The 21,189-nt window shown below is 43.0% G+C and overlaps 1 protein-coding gene across 2 annotated transcripts in view; it reads right to left on the bottom strand.

The window, feature by feature from the left end:
• Nucleotides 1–21,189, bottom strand: part of chaf1b (chromatin assembly factor 1, subunit B) — a 109,963-nt gene that overhangs the window by 75,335 nt on the left and 13,439 nt on the right. For both annotated transcript variants that reach the window (XM_084319780.1, XM_084319781.1), the window contains exon 5: nucleotides 11,682–11,785. In XM_084319780.1, coding sequence (XP_084175906.1) covers nucleotides 11,682–11,785 — 104 coding nt within the window. The remainder of the gene's footprint in view (nucleotides 1–11,681; nucleotides 11,786–21,189) is intronic.

The raw sequence follows: 21,189 nt of genomic DNA, 5'->3' as shown, positions 1-21,189 counted from the left end.
GCAATTGGCGTATATTTAAATGAGGTAATATGGGCAGAACATGTCCCCTTTCTATGTAAATGAGCCTCTTCACATGTGCCTCTTCACAGGTGATCATGGCAGCAGTAACAGCGTGACCGAATATCACTCTGGATGAAATCAAGGATGATATTGAGCAGCCACCTAGAGATCCCATGCAATCGTAATTATTATTTAAATATTGTTATTTAACGTTGTGGGCTTTCCCAATGTTGTCGGCGTTATGCTCCAGAATAAACTTTATTTGTTCCGAGTTTGTTTCCCACTTTAGTTTGAAAGTTGTGTCTGTTATATATATTTTTTTTCTATATAAGCGACAATTAAATGAGATATAAACTAAATGAAATATAGCACAATAGAATATAGTACAATTATAAGTGCCAAAGCTGTTTTTTTTTTTTAACACTGTCGGCTTCCCCAATGTCATGGGCGCGATTGACTGCACTCACGAGCCACATTGCAATTGTACCACCCGGCGAAAATGAGCACGTAGGAAACATACCTATTCCATCAATATCCAGGTGGTGAGTAACGCCAGTAATTTAATTACTAATGTGGATGCCAAGTTCCCTGGGTCAGTGCACGACAGCTACATCTTTCGGAACAGCAGTCTATACCGAACGATGCAAGCCATGGATGGCAATACCTGGTTACTGGGTTAGAAAGTATTTTTCAGAAAACGTTTGTGCTGTAATATTAATTGCAAATGTAGGAAAAAGTATGCGCTTTTGTATCATAGGTGACGGCGGATACCAACTCCAGCCATGGCTGATGACTCCTGTGCATAACCCAACGAACGTGGGAGAGGCAGCAATGCAGCATACAACCGGGCTCACATCAGAACGAGAGGCGTGATAGATATTTATTTATTTATTATTATATATTTTCTACTAATAACTTTATTTTTTAACTATGTTTTAAGCCTGTAGCACTTTGGGATCCCAATTCATAATACAATACCTACTCATAATTAATTCATAATACAATACAGTATAATATACTATTTATCTTTTACATACATTATCCATGTTCATATCAACAAATTATACAATCTTCTAATAATATATCTGTAGTGGGCACTTACATGGACACTTACCTGGACTGGACATAATCCACCTACACTGTCACTTTAAGGACACGGGGCATTGTGGGTAGCTAGAGCGGCCATATGAACGCTTGGCTTGGTTTGTTGTGGTATCCATGGCGATGCTAATAAATGATGCACACTGATGTGTGGTCAAAGAAACTCTCTTTGGTCGTGATTTCCAGTCTCCTACATTGGTGAACCTGACGTTCTTGGACGCTTTCAAGGACGATTGCACAATGGAGCAGGCAGTCGCGCTGAAGTTTATGGAAGCAGCAGTCGCGCTGAAATGACCAGAGTTCTGGGAAACGCAAGCTACTGCATGGTTTGTGCAGGCGGAGGCGCAGTTTGCAATAAAGAAAATAACGGAGGGAGCTCCAGTAGCTCACCACGTACCTCGAGCGCTATTTCGGCGCCGGGGACAACCGTGCTCGTCACGGATCTGGGGTTTAGCGAGTTCGAATCCCGGACTGCAGCCGTGCCTTTCCCAGAGTGTCTTCCCCCCCATCTGTACCCCTTCAGCCTGTTTCTGTCGGTCATTCTTGACCAGAATAAATGCGATAAACACTAAAAAGAGCCAGGGGAATGGCCAAAGTTTAAAAAAAAAAAGAAAAGAAAATAACGGAGGATGACACCAAGTACTATCACGTTGTCGCTGTGCTGGGGACTAACACGGCAGCCAGAGTGGTGAGTCTACTCACAAACCCTCCGGCACACGACAAATATGGCACGCTGAAGGCACACTTGTTGAAGTGTTTTGAACTATCTGAGGTGGAACGAGCTAACCGGCTGTTTTCATTGCAAGGTCTGGGGGACAGTAAACCGTCCAAGCTTATGGATAGGATGCTGGCGTTGATAGGAGAGCATGAGCCCAACCACTTTCTCTTCAGACAGCTGTTCTTACGCCAGTTACCGGCTCAGGTAAGGGCCGCCTTGGCAAACACAACAATAAATGACTGCCGTATGTTAGCCGCGGAGGCGGATAAGTTCTTTTTGGCCAGCCAGCAGCAACACTGTACGGCAGTGTTCTACCATGACCAACCCTCTTCCTCTCACCATGGGGATTATACCGTCACTGCTGCGGTGGCAGCCCCTCGCCAGCGAGGGAGACACTGGCTGGTGTTTCTTTCACACCAAGTATGGAGCCAGGGCTAACCAATGCCGTCCCCCATGTACTTACAAGGGGCCGGGAAACGCCCGGGCCGGCGCTCAACAGTGGCCATGAGCGTTGGTGGGGCCGGCAGGCTACCGTTTATTCGGGACAACATCTCAGGCAGGCGTTTCATGTGCGACACAGGGGCACAGAGAAGCGTGCTGCCTGCGTCAAGGGTGGACACCCAGGCCGACGGGCATGGGCTCCCTATGGAAGCTGCCAATGGTACTACAATCCGCACGTATGGCAGTAGGCTAGTGGAGCTGTGTTTTGGTGAGCGGCGGTTTAGCTGGGACTTCATCACTGCTGATGTGTCTGTGCCCCTGCTGGGTGCTGATTTTCTGTGTGCTTATGGATTGTTGGTGGATGTCAGGAACAATCGCTTGATCGACGCCACCACCTTTTGTTCATTTGAATGTACTGTCAGGGCAGCGCCTCCTGTGGGTTTGTCTAACATGTTGTCTGTTACAGATGAGTTTCACCAGCTGCTAGCCGAGTTCCCTGTCCTTACCCAGCCCACTTTCTCGTCCTCCACCAGTAAGCACGGTGTGGAGCATCACATCGCTACGGCAGGTGCGCCAGTCTACTCCCGGGCTCGGCGCCTAGATCCTGCCAAGCTGGCCGTTGCCAAGGCAGAGTTTTCCAACATGGAGAACCTGGGTATTATCCGTCGTTCTGACAGCCCATGGGCCTCACCCCTTCACATTGTCCCCAAGGCTGCCGGTGGGTGGCGATTACCGCCGCCTTAACAAGGTAACCACACCGGACCGATACCCGGTTCGACATATTCAGGATTTTTCCACCCACCTGACCCGGAAACTCATATTTTCAAAAATAGATTTAGTTCGAGGTTACCACCAGGTGCCGGTCCACCCAGCGGACATCCCTAAGACGGCGGTGATTACTCCCTTTGGTTTGTTTGAGTTCTTGCGCATGCCATTTGGGCTTAAAAACGCAGCACAGACATTCCAGCGCTTGATGGACTGTGTTACGGGACCTGCCTTTTTTGTTTGTCTACCTAGATGACATCTTAGTCGCCAGTACCACCAAGGCAGAGCACTTGTCCCATCTCAAGACCCTATTCAACCGACTCAGTCAGCATGGGCTCATAGTTAACCCAGCTAAATGTCAGTTTGGGCTGTCTAGGATCGATTTCCTCGGGCACCACGTCACCAAAGATGGGGCAGTTCCCCTCCCATCTAAGGTTGACGCCATAGCAAATTTTCCACTGCCACCCACCATCAAGGCTCTGCAAGAGTTCCTTGGCATGGTAAATTTTTACCATCGGTTTGTCCCCCGGGCTGCTCAGCTAATGCCACCTCTGTACGAGGCTCTCAGGGGTAAAATCGCCAAACATGTGGTGGACTGGACGGACGAGAGACGCAAGGCGTTTGTCGATACTAAAACCGCCCTGGCCAATGCAACCAGGCTGGCACACCCACTTCCCAACGCCCCTGTTGCCATCACCACTGATGCTTCAGACTATGCTGTTGGAGCGGTATACGAACAGTGGGCGAGTGGGGCTTGGCGCCACTGGCGTTTTTTAGCCGACAGCTTCGACCTAATGAGTGCAAATATAGCACTTTTGATAGGGAGCTCCTCGCCCTCTATCTGGCCGTGCGGCATTTCTGTTCCCTGCTGGAGGCTCGTTCGTTCACTGCGTTTGTAGACCACAAGCTACTCACTTTTGCTATGGCTAAAGTAAGTGAGCCATGGTCTGCCCGTCAGCAGAGGCATCTGTCATATATCTCGGAGTTTAGTACGGATATTCAGCACGTCGCAGGCAGGGACAATCTAGTGGCAGATACACTGTAAAAAAAAAAATAATAATAAGTTACCAGAACTTAAAAATATTGAGTTCAGTTACTGTGCATTAAGGTTTTCAGTTTTCAATCCATAATAAGTTAACAGAAAAATAAGTACACAACCACATTATTTCAACCTAATAAAACTATGTTTATTGTCATTGTTTTAAGAACACAAGTTGACTTGGTAATACTCACATTTTGAGTAAAAAAAATGGCTTTTAACATGTGCAATGTTCAATGAAATAGAAAAATAAATAATACAAATTGTTGATTAATCCCACTGGTCACAATGGTGACCGTAATAATGTTTTTCTTATAAGGCTCTGCAAATGTTACTGAATGATGTAGCAATGTATTTCCAGCTAAATTGAAATAATAAACAAATAAAGGGTCTCAATTAAATATGTGGTAGTAAAAAGAACCTGTGGGAGGATTTCAACAAGATAAATGCGACAACAGTGCAAAATATTTCACTATAATATTTCAGAGCAAAAAAAAAAAAAAAAAAAAAAATGTACTGCTGCCCCCTGTGCCTATGCAAATGCAGGCACGCGTGCCTAGGGTTGCCGACCCCTGGTTTAGACTATGCACGCATGGCCTCAGACCAGGTTTCCGACCTGGACGTTCAGGCCTACAGGACGGCCATCACAGCACTCAGGCTGGAGGATGTGGCATTTAATGAGGCTAACGGCACACTCCTGTGCGACGTTTCCACGGGACGGCGCGACCGGTGGTGCCCAGCAGTTGGAGACGTCATGTTTTTGACATCATACATGGTCTCTCTCACCCCGGAAACAGGGCATCTCAAAAACAGGTGGCAGCCAAGTTCATTTGGCACGGGCTGAAAAAGGATGTGAGCGGGTGGGTTAAGACCTGTGTGATGTGCCAGCGCGCTAAGGTACACCGCCACATTAAAGCTCCTTTGGCCCAGTTCTCCGTGCCCGAGAGGAGGTTTGACCATGTGAATGTGGACCTGGTGGGTCCATTGCCCCCATCGCATGGTTTCACATACCTCCTCACGATGGTGGACAGAACCACTCGGTGGCCAGAGGCCGTTCCGCTGTCATCCACAATGTCCACTGATGTGGCTCGGGCGTTTATATATACGTGGGTGGCCCGGTTCGGTGCTCCGTCTGACCTTTCGTCGGACCGCGGACCTCAGTTCACCTCTGAGCTTTGGTCCGAGATTGCCAGAAACGTAGGCGTGAGACTGCACCGCACTACCGCTTATCACCCGCAGGCTAACGGTTTGTGTGAGCGGTTTCACCGGTCCATGAAGGCCTCTCTCCGAGCTACCCTTAGCGATGGTAGTTGGGTCGACAGGCTCCCGTGGGTCATGTTGGGTCTCAGGACCGCCCCCAAGGAGGATCTCCAGTCATCGTCGGCTGAGCTGGTCTATGGCCAACCGCTGCAGGTCCCCGGGGAGTTTTTACCTGACACCACAGACCCCTGGTCTGCGACCCAGCAGCGCGTTTCAAACTTGGAGAACGCTAGGGCATTTGTGCCGGTCCCCACCTCGCAGCATGGTTTGCCACAAACTCGTGTTCCACCCGGCCTCCAGGCGACGGAATATGTGTTCATACGGCACGATGCCCACCGCGGGTCCTTTCAACCCCCCTACGATGGCCCGTTTCTGGTCCTACAGACGGGAAGTAAGACCTTAGTGGTGGACATTGGCGGTAAACCGGAACATGTCTCGGTGGACTGGCTTAAGCCAGCTCACTTGGATGTGGATCACCCCGTGGCACTCGCTCAGCCCCCGCGGCGGGGGCGACCTCCCCGTGTTAAACCTTGTCACCCTAAATCACTTTTTGAAAATATGAGTCCCTCACCGCCCAATAGGCACCTTGCCCCTTGCCCTCCCCGCCACCGCAAGGCCCCAGGGGGTCCCACGGTAGCTCATATGCCGGCTCCGGTTGTTCGGAGCCGTTATGGTCGGGAGGTCCGTCTACCGACCCGTTTTGTGAGTTAGTAGGGTGAATTCTGGGGGGACATATGTAGTGGGCACTTACATGGACACTTACCTGGACTGGACATAATCCACCTACACTGTCACTTTAAGGACACGGGGCATTGTGGGTAGCTAGAGCGGCCATATGAACGCTTGGCTTGGTTTGTTGTGGTATCCATGGCGACGTTAATAAATGATGCACACTGATGTGTGGTCAAAGAAACTTCACTCTCTTTGGTCGTGATTTCCCGTCTCCTACATATCCATATCAGACCCATGCCTTTTCATCCACGTATATCCCTATCTCTTTATCAGACACATACATTTTCATTTACGTACACACTATCTATTAGGGAATGTAAATGTATTATTATTATTATTATATTATATATTATTATTATATTATTATTTTACAGGCTTAGGTTATAATCACAATAAAGAGGTGGTGTAATATAAAATGAAATATGAACTAAGTTAAGCACAATAGAATAGAATATGGCCCAGGGCTGAACAGTGCGAGATATGTTGCACGTGCTACAGCAACAGCGGTCTGTGCGATGAATGGATTTACTTCAGTAGCACTGGTGGGATAGGCATTCGGTTCATATCGATACTCTTATTTTGAAAATCCTGTGGCAAGTCTAATTTCCGCCCAAGCGCAGCTCCAGCATAACATCTATGGCTCCGGCAGCTAGCAACGTTCAGTTCATATCGATACTTTTATTTAGAAAATCCTGTGGAGTCGTATCCGCTCGGCTCCACAGCACACAGCAGTCACGGACATTGAAACAGACCAAAGCTAGTGTGCCTATTTTGCGACCCAAAACAAATCCCTGCTGTTTTATTCCGCAACGGGTCAAATGCATCTAACATGCTTTGCAATCCTCGCCATTCCTTTATGACCACGTCGTGTTAAAGACCGAAATTAACGTTACGTTAGCGTAAGCTAACAACAAGCTCTGTTCAGAGCCATAGAGAGAACAGCAGACGGGCAGGGCAGAGTGAGGACTGGGGAAGGGAAGAGGGGGGGGGGGGGGCCAGGCATTCTCCCTTCTGTGTGTGTGTGTGCGTTTGAAAAGATCAGATGAAGTCAGACGAGTATATTATATTGATAGTAAATGTACTAAGGGTGGACAGATAATGTTGATATTTAAACATAAAAAATACAATACATAATAAATGTATTCATGATCATCATGTAACTTAAATTTAGGAGCACACAAAGAAATTTAGGAGAACACAAAAATATTTAGGAGCACAGTGAAAATATTTCAAGTAACAGTTTTTTTTTTTTATATATATAATGTATATTTGTACTGTGCGTGCATGTGCAAACGTGAACGAGACACATCTGTGCAATAGCACATACCACCAAAGTCACTGGCCCACTGTGTGCGTGTGTGTGTATCTGCATGTGCAAACGGGAATGGGACACAGACATTTGAACTATTAAGTGATTAATGCCTACTGTGGCAATGTTGTAGCCAACAACTAGGCCTAATAAAAAAAGGCAGTGACATTAAACAAAAAGGAGACACTGGCATTACCACCAGGGCCATCAGTAGAGGGGACTGTAAGGTGCCTTTTCAGTATACTACCTTTGCTAAAACTGTGTTCTCTGTTAAAGGTGGTAACTACTGGAATAGCCTACCAGTTGTGATTAGAGAGTGCCCCACATACTCCATGTTCAAGACCCATCTTAAACTGCATCTTAAGGCAAACCAGAACTGTGATAATTTTTTATCTGATTTAGTTTATGTAACTTGTTTCTTGTTTTTATTGTTGTTTTTATCATCGATTGTCACAATGCTTTTACCCTAAACAGGCTATTTATTTATTGAAAGAGTTTTGCTGTCTCCTGGTGTAAATTAGCTCTTGCTACAACCCTGCATGTTTACATTTTGTATTTTGTACTTGATGTTCATTAACATATGCTGTCCCTATCAAATAAACTATCAAATCAAACTACTGCTACAAAAGTAACAGTCACTTAACTTTAGCCCCTTTTATGCATACAATGCCTATGTTTTGGCTGTGTTGCTCTTCTAGAAAAATAATCCCCATCGCAATGCATCGATCCTAAGGGGAAAATTCAACTGCATCGATTTGAAAATGTTAGAAGCGATTATCGCAATTTTAATGTGTACACAGTGTTGTTATTGTCATGTCAGTTACAGCCAACACAACGACATACGCTACTGCATCAACGTTATGATTAACAAAGCAAGGCATTCGTTTTGTTGCATTAACGTTATATTACTATTGCTATCGATAAATCTAGGTGTTCTAAAATCTATTGCTATTGGTAAGACTAGAATAAGTTACATTAATTTAATGTTACCGTCTCGGAAAACTCTCGCATATCGCAATGGCAGACTTTCAGGAAGTAAAAAAGGATATGAGAGCTTCCGATTGGTCATTTCCTTTATTTCCCTTGAAACCACTTCACGTCACTCTACGGTGATTGGACCGTTGGCTTGAGTGCAATGTGGGACTTGTAGTTTTTTAACGATTTATCAGCGGAGGACAAAAAAAAGCACGACTGAGGCTGTAATCTTCACTCGCACACCGTGCAAGTAATTGATTTCTCCGGTTCGCACAGACATATTTCTAGGGGCAAATGCGAGCAATATGGTCGCACTGTAGAGCCCTGTAAAACAATTGCAGGAACGGTTTGGGAGAGGAAGGGGTTTTAGGTTGCGTGTTGTGAGTTCCAAGAAAATTTACTTAAAGTTTAAAGCTCAATATATCAAAACGTGGCACTTTACAGTGAACAGGAGGTCTATTTGTATTAAAAACAATAGATTGTTTTTAAGTCTGGAAGAGGTAAATAAAAGAAATTCTAATTATATTTTCGTTACCTTTTTTGAGTTGATCTAAATGTTACTGATTGTGTTAAATGGGCTTATGATATCATCTCGTATCGATTGCAGGCACCTGCATCGTATCGTGGCAGATATCGGCAAATATCGTATCGTTGTCCAAAGAATCGATATCGTATCGTGATGAAACTGGTGATTCCCACCCCTAGTAGAGTCCATACATCCAACACCAAATCCCATAATTCCTTACACGTGAAAGAAATGTGTTTTTCAATGTACATTTGGTTTATAACTGATATATAGAGATGAGCCTTAAGAGCGTCTACTGAGACAGATCTATAGATCTCAATAGTGCTGGCAGTCAGAGAGTGTGCTGCAGAGGAGGCTGTGCTGTGTAACATCAACAGCTGATAGCAGTGTAACCACAGAGGGGGAATAATATCAACTTTGCCGTTGCTATAGTGATCTGGGTCAGCGAGCAGAATGTTTGCATTCCATCAGAACATCAACAGCTGATAAGAACAGCAGCAGGCACAAGAGTGAGGGAGAGGGTTTGACATTAATGAAACAGACGTTTTGATGTGTGTGAACGGTTTAAAAACCGTTGCCATGACAGCGCGTCACCTGACAACCAGGAGAGAGGCCGGGCCTGTCGTTGCTATGGCGAGAATACAGAAAAGTGAGTTTCTTCCGGGTGTAAGGCAGACTGAGATACGAATCCACACAGAAAAGAAGAAGCTTGATCAGAGACTTGGAAGCGATTCCCCCTCCCCCTCCCCTCGCGGGGAAAGGACTGACGTGGCACGACCACAGAGAAGGCTTTGGGATAACAGCCAGGCCGCAACGATCACCGAGCGCGATGACCACCGAGAGATCATTAGAATAGACTTTTCAAGGACAATACGAATTGGTTCCCATCTGATTATGAGGTTTTGTTTATGGAATAAACAACAATTTTCCGAGAAAGGTATTCCACTGTCAAGGGTCGAATTCTTATGGAGGTGGTCAAATTCTTATGCGTGCGAATTGCATTAAAGGGGGATGACAAAGATTGTATCAGCCAGTATGTGAAGACATCCAAGAAATAAACACAACGCAGGGTCAGTGGATGGAGAGATGATAACACAAGCCAAACAGACGAAGACGTGATACTGGCTGATTGATCAGAATCTAACACACGTAACGTGTCTGGCTGTGTGACGCCAACTTGTCAGCATGAAAATGACAGCCAAACATGGCACTGCAACTAAATAACAAATACAATAGGCATATTTGTGACTGTTACAAATATAACACGTTTTATACTTGTGCTACAAGATTTTGGCCTGTGCTACAAAACTATCAACCTCTGTAGCACCAGCGCTATGTGCAAACAAAGTTAACGTACAGCCCTGCCATGGCCCATGGCTTACAACTTAATAAAGCTATTTTCAAGTTAAAAGAAAATATGAATTAATGTTCTAAATAATACCTCTTCTGTATTAGAAAATCCAGCTTTCAAAAATATCTTTGTATCTTTTCAATGTAATGTAAATGATAACAGTAACCTCACAAAGATATGCATAACTTGCAATTAGTGTACAAAACGAATGTATTACACACGTAATCCTTAGAATGACCAAAACATAATTTTGAGGCATCAAAATAGTTTTAAATTATTTTCTTTATCTCTCTGTATAGTTGCATATTTCAATCAATTCAGTCAACTTTGCCATCAAACTCTCGCCTCACACAGCTTTAATGTTTTATTTTTATCAAATCTACACAGCTTTAATGTTTTTCTGTGTCCAACTGTCCATGTGAGCTTTGAGATCTCCAGCACCTTTTATTAGACACAGAAACATGGTCAAGCTTAGCACGCGTTGCACTCCGCCTCCCATTTGTCTCGACCGGGATGGTAAATTGGGAATTTTCTCTGCAGTTCATCTGTAATCTACATTTTCGCTTTGGCATATTGTGAGCAGACTCAATACCGGTCCGATCTGTCCGCTTCCTCCTCCGTTTGTGTGTGAGCATAGTAGAGCCGCTCACAAAGCAGTCTTCTCTGGGAAAATGTCACACGCAACAGAGTACCGTGGTATTTGGTGCAACGTGCCAGTCAATTTAAGATTATGCATAATGGTCCCACGGAAAACAATGAAATCCGGACTGATATCTGCCAACAGCGCTGCTGTCAGGAGTGCAGAATGCTCTGCGACTCCCGCGAGCAGATCAGGAAAAATAATGGCCATGTCTACGCTGGTATCATCCGCGCAATGTCCTTTAGTGGATAGCTCGCAAAGACGGAGCAGAATCCGCGGGTGCTTCGCGCAATCCATTCTTTGTGGATTCCGCCCTAGGTCTTGTGGCATGTTTTAGTTAAAACATCCCCATTTCGTGTAAATTCAGTTGAATTGCAACTCTGCCCTGTGCATTCAATATGCAGTGCACTCCTCCATCACATCCAGAGACCGACTATAAAATGAGTAGGATCACTGTGGTAGTTTTGAATGGGGAAATCTGTAACACTAAAGATGGCAGCAACAACAAAGAATTACTGCAAAATAAACATAAATTTGTTGTTTAAATAATAATTTAATTATATATATTTTTAATACTAATAAAAATATCTATATTTATCGATAATTTGGTCCCGATTTATAGATTCTTCCAAATGGCATATCATCTCAGCCTTAGTTGTTGTTATCCAGTTAATCATGCAGATGTTTAGATTTTTTCCTCATTGTTAGCATTTCTTTCTTGTGTTAAACGTACAGTAACTTTGATGAAGTTCAAAAGCGCTGCACAAATAAAATGTATGGTTATTATTAAAAAAGCAAACATTACTGCATGAAACTCATCAAACCTTTGGTGACGTCCCACATGATGGCTGTGTTGTCCACCGAGCCAGACACCAGGTGATTCCCGTTGCGCGTCCAAGAGATGTCGTAAACATCCTCGATGTGTCCCCTGCAAGCAAAACACACAACATCCCTATGGCGATCACACGACACAACAAGCTGCAAGTAGACAGTAGATGTATAACTGATGTCTGTCCAACACCTTATCATAACCATCCTATATGGACTTTATCATCCTATATGTACCCTAGCATCCTATATGCACCCTATAAGCACCCTATCATCCTATATGTACCCTATCATCCTATATGCACCTTATCATACCTATATGTACCCTATCATCCTATATGCAGCCTATCACCCTATATGTACCCTATCATCCTATATGTACCCTAAGTATCAGCCTATATGCACCCTATCATCCTATGTATGTACCCCATCATCCTATATGCACCCCATCATCCTATATGTACCTTATCATAACATCATATATGCACCTTATCATAACATCATATATGCACCTTATCATGACATCCTATATGCACCCTATCAGCCTATATGCACCCTATCAGCCTATATGCACCCTATCATCCTATATGCACCTTATCATAACATCCTATATGCACCTTATCATAACATCATATATGCACCTTATCATCCTATATGCACCTTATCATAACATTCTATATGCACCTTATCATCCTATATGCACCTTAACCAACCCCTTAAGCCAGACGGCTTAATGTATTCCCAATCCCATTGTCAGAAATATTGTGTCTGTTAGTTACTAGGCTTGAGTAAATTGTAATGAACCAAAAGGAGAATATACATTTTCCTTTTTTTTCGTCTCACTGGAGGCCAGACCCGAGATAGTCGGGTTAACTCGCCATGCTCTGGGCGCCAAACCTGAGAAAATCCGGGTTTTAATCCATATTTATTTTATTAGCGATATCCATTAATTTTTCATCCATCCAACCTGACGTTATCATTGGGAATGGGTCTGAGCTCGCAGAGGGCAAATACCGCCGCCTATCGTCTCCCGGATGGTATTGCACATCATTGGATTGGATTGGCTGGGACTGTGCAGCAAAAAAATTTGTCCGGTCCAGGTTTTACTTCTCGGGGATGCAGCTGGATACTATTGCATTGACTGTGGGGACTGGGAGCAGCGTGGCTCTATGTGTTTTTGGATATAACGTTGGATCAATAAACATGATCAATATTTGGAATGGCGATCAGGAATTGGATTAATCTTTTTGCATGACATCAGATGTGAGGTAAGGCCTTTATGTTACGAGTCTTGGGGTAATCAGATGTTCCTATCACCTCCATCGGAGCGTGTGTGTGTGTTTCGCGCCGACCAAAGTAAGGAGAACCGATTTTCAGACCCCGCTGCTCTTCGTGCATAAGTACACATATAATAGCGATAATCTAGCGTTTATTTGAAAACTATTCATAAATCAAGCGACAAATGGCACGATTTCTAAGGAAATACATTTAAGCTCGATTTGCTGGGGTTTATTGAGATGAGACCGAACGCTCTAGAAATATATTGATATTCATCACGGTATAAAATGGAAATGTATGTATGAAAAAATTATCTGTTTCGTGCATGTTGACTGGAAGCAACTCATTGACGACCACTGTGTTATTTAGATCTATTGCTATTATATTTTATATGTTTTAAGTACTCGCAAATAAGTCCTATTCTCCATTGGATACAGCGTTGGCCCAGAAGGGTATCAGCAGAGGGCGCTGTTGGCCCTGAATGAGTTAACGGTGAACACCATGCTAACATTGACCAGACATGAAAAATTCAGCACCTTCTTGAGATCATATGTACAAATCTAAGCAAATGAATAAAGGGCAGATGATTTACATGGGGTTTTGTAGATACAGTACTGAATTGTGCCATCCGGACACATGCAATTTGAAATATGAATATAGAATATCAGGCCTATAAATTACCTTATTATGGCCAAGTCACACATCTATGGATCGGGCCAAATATTTTCTTTCCAATGGCAGAGTTCATTCTGGATTTAGTACCACCAGGCGCCCCTGACAGGGCAGCAAAAATCATGAATGAAATGTACTATAAGTACAGTTACTTTTTTATAATGTAAATTGCTCCACCCATTTTTCATCAGATTGCAACACGCTATTTTGCTAGACGTTCACAGAAAGTTTTTACCTAACTATGTTATATTTGATGGCAAATAACGTTCAGGTTTGTTTCATACCCGTGAGATATGATCCCGAAAATAACAGTTAAAAAAACAAAGAAATTCTCATACCGATACCGGACCACTCAGACATATTAATTATTGTAGCGTTTTTTCTCTCCAAATGTAGCCAAGAGCAAAGACCCTAACCTTATCAACAGCAGTCAAAGTGTATATTTTCAGCACTAAGTTTGTTTACCAATGATTACTGTTGTGAAGGGCCAGATTAAACTGAGAATATACCTTTATTGTTTGATATACTTTGTATATTATTTATATATATACACGGAATATCCCTTTACCTGCGTTCAGACCAGTTCAGTCACCAGAGTAATATTCGCTCTCCTACTGGACAGCGCCCCCAGGCGCCAGCGCGCAAGCCCCCAACGGCAAGTTCAAAGACAACTGCAGGCATGTCGGAACATGCCCGGAGTCAGCGTAGTAATACCAGACAAGGACTGAGGTTGGGACTAGATATTCACTTAAAGGGGAACTATTTTACTATTTCTTTCACTATTTGGGCACTTTTACACAATTCCTGTGAGTCTATGGAACACCTCTGTAATATATATATTTTTTTTTATTCATTGTTTTGTATTTCTAATCAAGTCCTCAAAAACAGCATTTTTCTACCTCAAGATTTCGAGCTGTTTTGCAGCCGCAGCTGCAGGTGCCTCCTAAACCACTGTGCACCGCCGGCCCCCCTGAACATTAACATGCAGCAGTGACTATATGACATCACATATAGGCACATTTTCAAACGACTCAGTTCAGTGAGGGTGAATATTGTGAGAGGAGAATTGGAAGAATGCGCCAATATGAGAATTTTGAGACATAGATCATATTAATATAAGTTCACATAGCTAGGAAACAATGCTAAACACTCAAAAAGGCCATTTATAAGATAGTTCCCCTTTAAGTATAAATACAGCGCAAGGTGCGCACACCGTGCTTAGTCGCTTAGTTCAATTCAGTTACGTTCAGTACCTTACCCACCTTCACCACGAGTCAACGTGCAGTGAAGTGAGCAACCTTGCGTCTAACAGAGCATTGAGAACCGCGTGCGAATAGAATGGCAAAAGTGTCAGAGTTTAATGAAGTGACGTTGAGTTCGACTTAATCTAATGTGAAGTAAATAGTCGTTCATTTATTGTATATCGTGCGGCCACAGTTCTTTCGTGTGTAACATTACCCAGCGGTTCGTCGTGTCTTTAGCTAGTGTACTTAACCAGGCTGTGTGGCCTAAATACGTCGCCCACACCCGAGGAGTCCTAGGCGGAGAACCGTTGGACATGTACACAGGAGAATCGGCGTCGGCGATTGCAGAACCATTCCTGGTTGGATTATATTGATTTGGAACGTGGTACCCGGAGAAGAGCATCGTTGATTTCCACTATCGTTTGGGATTCAACCTTGTGAGGATTACAACTCGGGCCTGCCTCGTGGACGGGGCTGGCTAGCTGTCATCAATGCTGTCGAGCATCTGGATTACAATTATTACTTTGCTGCTGATCAAGGGAGTTTACAAGGACCGACTCCTGTACCTGGAGTCTCTTTATTCCTCATTGAATCAGACGGAGTACCCGAACATTCCTCTACCCTCCAGGCCTTACACCCCGGAGGGAACCCATTGTCTCAGTCGGTACCAGTGTTGCCCTATATAGCTGCTACTATACGACAGGTGGTGTCAACTTAGACCCATCGTAGGATTCCTGCTATTCTTAGTGACTCATGCTCTTGACTGACTTTACGTATATTCTTCGCCATACAAGCGCGACCCTAATTCTCATTCTGTAACCTAACGTTGCCTAATAATAATAAATTACCCTCAAATACTATTTCTTTGTCAATGCCGTATTCTTGTGGGTGTTCACCATCTATATTTGATGTACTGTCTGGCCAGTAATTAAAGTACATAACTAGCAGTGGTTTAATCTATCACAATCTTTAATACAGTCAGGGTTTTGTAACCCCTCAGTTACAATTACATTTTATTAGCAAAATATGAGTTTATAGAAATCTCAGCGCATTGAGTCGGAAACCGGCTGATATTGACGCGAGGAAATAAAGCCGTCAGACGTGTTTGTAGTCCTATGAAAGAGGAGAACCAGGGCTTTTGAATTTCATAAAACTACACTACCCAGATCACACCAGACCCTGTCAAACTTGGATAATTCTTTTATGTAATCTTTCTCACGGGTCGCACAAACCTGAACGTTATTGCCATAAAATAGAACGTAGTTTTTGTTTCTTTATCTTTCTGTGAACGTCTAGAAAAGAACCGTGTCTCAATCTGATGAAAAATGTCGGAGCATTTTTCATTACAAAAAAGTAACTGTACTTACAGTAGATTTAATTTACTGTATTTACTGCCCTGTAACGGGAGCCTGGTGGTACTAAATCCAGATTGAACTGGGAAGAGAAGATTTGGCCCGTCTAGTCCATATGGTCTAGAATTGAAACATAGGTCGACCTGCATAGGGTGGATTTTTTTTCACCACCTGTTTTTTCTTAATCCTTGAAGTGTCTATTTTAAGATTCTGCCAGGTAACAGGTTGAAATAATGTCCCATTTTTAACCCTTTATTACACTTATCCTAAACCAAAACCTGAAAAAGAAAACGGCATAACTTTTGAAGTTAACAACATATAGAGACAAATTAAAACATTTCCCCAAACAATTCAGTAAAATTGTTATTTTTCACATCTTGATTTTATTTCAGGACAAGAAATGCAAAAAAAGCTGAAAATGTTTAGATGACATCTCTATTTTCCCACTTTACTAAAATGTAGTCCATCGGACGAGATCAATGAGGTTAATATTGGAAATACAATGTTAATAAAGATTGTCTCCGTGCTGTTATGCCCTAAATATTGTAGATTTTGTGTTAACAAGGCCAAAAGTGGAAGACGAATGTGAAAAGACAAATTCGTCCACATAGACAAAAATGAACACATTTTCCTATACAATTTGAAATCCAGTGAAATATGTTTTGTTAAGGTTCAAACAAAGTACTATTACAGTACATCTTCTCTGTTGGCACAACATTCAAACCTAAACTACTATTCATCATCATGATCATCATCGCCAAAGAGATCGTCAAAGTCTATCTCTCCAATCTCCATCTCTTCCTCATCACACTCGTACTCTCCATCCTCCTCATCCACATTACGTTTTGCATAATCTGCCTCCTTATTAACACTTTGAGTGCCAACAACGAGATTTCTCGTTAGTTCATGCCAACCGTTGAGTGCCAGCCGACGAGAGATCTAGTTTTTAATCGTTATTTTTTTTATTATCGATTTCCATAAATTTTTCATCAATCTAGCCTCATGTTACCAGTGGGGATCTGTCTGAACTCGAACAGGGAAAATACCGCCCCCTATCGTCTCTCCGGATGGTACTGCACCCCTTTGGATTGGATTGAATGAAACGCATGGAGAAAAAAAAGTCCTGCTTCCACATTTTACTTGTCAGGCATGTAACCTGAGACGATCGAAGTCATCGCCCACCACCAGAACAGCGGAGAATGTGTGTTTCCAGTACCCAGCGTTGGATCAATAAACGCGATCGATATTTGGAATGGCGATCAGGAATTGGAATAATCTTTTTGGAGAACATCTGATCTGAGGTAAGGAATCTATTTTACCAGTCTTGGGATAATCAGAGCTATTTTCACCTATATATCAGCGTGTGCCATATGTGTGTATCTGTGTGCGATCAGGAAATGGATAGTCGATTTTTCAGCCCGCTTCTATAGCGTGCATAAGTACACATATACTATAGATAATCTAGTGTTTATTTGAAAACTATTCATAAATAGGCAGAAAAATTACAACGTTTTTTGTGTATTCCAGTATATTCCAGTAAAGGGCGTTTATCACAGAATCTTTATTTTCTTCTGGAACTTTCATAAAACAAGCGTTTTTCAAAATGGTATAAAACTGAAATGAACCAATTAAAAAACAATCTGTTTCGACAATGTTGACTGCAAACAAGTCATTGATAAGTGACGGCCATATTAGACACATAATTTAAGATATAGTTTATGCGTTCGCAAATATGAGAGCTCTATCATTGAAGTGGGTGGTGGCACGCAACAGCGTTCCGGGGCACCGGACCCGTGGCACTCAAAGTGTTAATAATGAGGCAGATTATGAAAAACGTAACGTGGATGAGGAGGATGGAGAGTACGAGTGTGATGAGGAGGAGGAAGAGATGGAGATTGGAGAGATAGACTTTGACGATCTCTTTGGCGATGATGATCATGATTAGTAGTTTAGGTTTGAATGTTGTGCCAACAGAGAAGATGTACTGTAATAGTACTTTGTTTGAACCTTAACAAAACATATTTCACTGGATTTCAAATTGTATAGGGAAATGTGTTCATTTTTGTCTATGTATGACAAATTCGAATTCACATTAGTCTTCCACTTTTGGCATTGTTTACACAAAAAAAACAATATTTAGGGCATAACAGCACAGAGACAATCTTTATTAACATTGTATTTCCAATATTAACCTCAAATTGATCTCGTCCGATGGACTACATTTTAGTAAAGTGGGAAAATAGAGATGTGATCTAAACATTTTCAGCTTTTTTTGCATTTTCTTGTCCTGAAATAGAATCTAGATGTGTTTGAATCTTAAAAATAAAAATTTTACTGAATTCCTTGGGTCAATATTGTTTGGGGAAATGTTTTAATTTGTCTCTATATGTTGTTAACTTCAAAAGTTATGCCGTTTTCTTTTTCAGGTTTTGGTTCAGGATAGGTGTAATAAAGGATTAAAAATAAACCCCGTAGCGGAGATTGCGCTCGTCACCAATGCAAGAGGCTGCGGTCTCGACTCCCGGAGTCAGCATTGCCTGCGGCTTGGGCCAATCGTCATACTAACTCGTTTGGCTGAGTTAGCGGGAGGAAAGTCGTGGGTGGTAATCTGGCGTTGTGGACAGATTACAGACTACAGGTCAGGTCTGGGCGCCTGCTCAGCGAAAGGCAGGAAGTGGTGAGGACAGCGTGACCTCCCACGCGTTACACTTCACCAATGAGAGTCCTCGCTGCCAGGTGAAAAGAGAGCCACTGGCTGTCTCTGCATGTGTCGGAGGAAGCATGCGGTAGACTTCAGGGTTCCCTTGTACCGACCAGTAGGGGGAACATGCGCACAACAACCTGGTAGGGGAGGGGGGAATTGGCATAACGACAAAAAATTGGGATGGGGAGAAAAAGAGAAAAATCGGAGAAAGAGGATTTAAAAAGAATTATAATAAATAAACCCCATGGGACATTATTTCAACCTGTTACCTGGCAGAATCTTAAAATAGACACTTCAAGGATTAAGAAAAAACAGGTGGTGAAAAAAAATCCACCCTAAGCAGGTGGACCTATGTTTCCATCTAGACTATATGGATCGGGCCAAATCGGACTTGGCCATAATAAGGTAATTTATAGGCCTGATATTCTATATTCAATTCATATTTGAAATTGCATGTGTCCAGATGGCAAAATTCAGTACTGTTTCTACAAATACCCTTTGTAAATCACCTGCCCTTTTTGATTTTTTTTTATTCTCTGATTTTCTCCCCGTCCCAATTAGTCATTGTGCCAATCCCCCCCCCCCCCTCCCCTACCTGGCTGCTGTATGCATGTTCTCCTACGAGTCGGTACAAGGGCGTCCCGAGTCAATCGCACGCTTCCTGCGAGATGTGCGCCGACAGCCAGTGACGTCTTTTCACTTGGCAGCGAGGACTCTCATTGGTGAAGTGTAACACGTGGGAGGGCACGCTATCTCCACCAAGTCCTGCCCCGCTTAGCAAGCGCCGAGACCTGACCTGTAGGCGTCGCTGTCCACAACGCCAGATTCCCACCCGCCAGCTTCCCACCCGCCAGCTTCCCCACCCCCTAATACTGCCAATTGTATTAGTGTGAACGGCCAGCCAAGCTGGTGGCAACGCCGAGAGCTGGGCTCGAACCCAGCATTGGTGACGAGCGCAATCTCCGCTACGCCACCTGACCGCCCGTGCCCTTTGATTTTTTACACACTTGATCTCAAGAAGGTGCTGAATGAGCTCAATGGCAATGTTTCACGTCTGGTCAATGTTAGCATGGTGTTATTCACGTGTTTTTTTTAAGATAATTATTTATATTCTCCTTTGGTTAATTACAATTTACTCAAGCATAGTAAGAGACACAATATTATTTACTGGGAATATATTCCCTGAGGTCCATAGATGTCCCTCCCTACTAGATACCAAGAACATGCAAATGGGCCTTGTAGAAGTGGAGCAATCTTCCATTTGACTTGGGTTTGCATTTCACTGTATGCCCTGGTATGTATGTGATGAATAAACTCTTGAATCTTGGTATGTACTTTTAGGCAGATTCTGAAAATAGGGCTAGGGCTTACAAGGTTAAGAAAAGTATGGTGATGTGATATTTGTGTAATATCGGCCCAGCCCTAGGTTGAAGGTTTCTTTATTCTTCTAAGGAAGGCGTGGGATTGGTTAGTTCAGTGGTTCTCAAACTGTGGTACGCGTACCACTAGTGGTACTTGGTGGTACTGCTGGTGGTACTTGAAAAAATGTTATATAAAAAAAAATTAAAATTAAAAATAAATCTTTTTGCAGTCAGGCCACTGAACTTAGAAGCAGGCCAGGCCAGTGTTTCTAGTTGTGGTGGCGCGATAGTTAGATAACCTAAGTGGGGAACAACCAGGAGATCAATGTGACGGAGAGTAATGCAGTCTAAACAGTCATACATCTTTTATTCAACTTCAGCCCTGATCATAACCATTTTTATTTTTAGATTTTTTTGTTAAATCTGACATTACAAAACATCCATCAAAATCTGTGTTGTTGCTAATCATTGACACATGCCTAGCCTGTAATAATCCCCCAGAGAAAAATTTACTTTGCATTTGATATATTGAAAATATTTTCTTTTTTCTTTTTTTTACAATAATTTGTGATGCCCATCACAAACACTGGAATTTAAAGGGTAAAAATAAAGAAAATCCTGGACCAGAATGCAGGAAATTAAGTCTTTGTAACAAAATAATTCCTGGTGGGGGACCCCCACTTAGAAAGTGGCCTGACTGGGGCTATATTTCACACTATTTCCCAGCCTGAATTACGGTATTTCCCGAGGCCGGCCCTGCTTATGTGAGTTGTCAATGGACAACAACATGCTGTGTGTGTGTGTGAGAATGAAGGACAATTGCTTGCTGTGTGAGTGAGAGTGAGAAAATTAAAAAAAAAAAAAAATTAAAGTACATTTGCTGAAATACAGTT

Source organism: Notolepis coatsorum (assembly GCF_963971535.1).
Source record: "Notolepis coatsorum genome assembly, chromosome: 8".
Classification (NCBI taxonomy): Eukaryota; Metazoa; Chordata; class Actinopteri; order Aulopiformes; family Paralepididae; genus Notolepis; species Notolepis coatsorum.
This window is presented reverse-complemented; position numbering and strand designations above follow the sequence as displayed.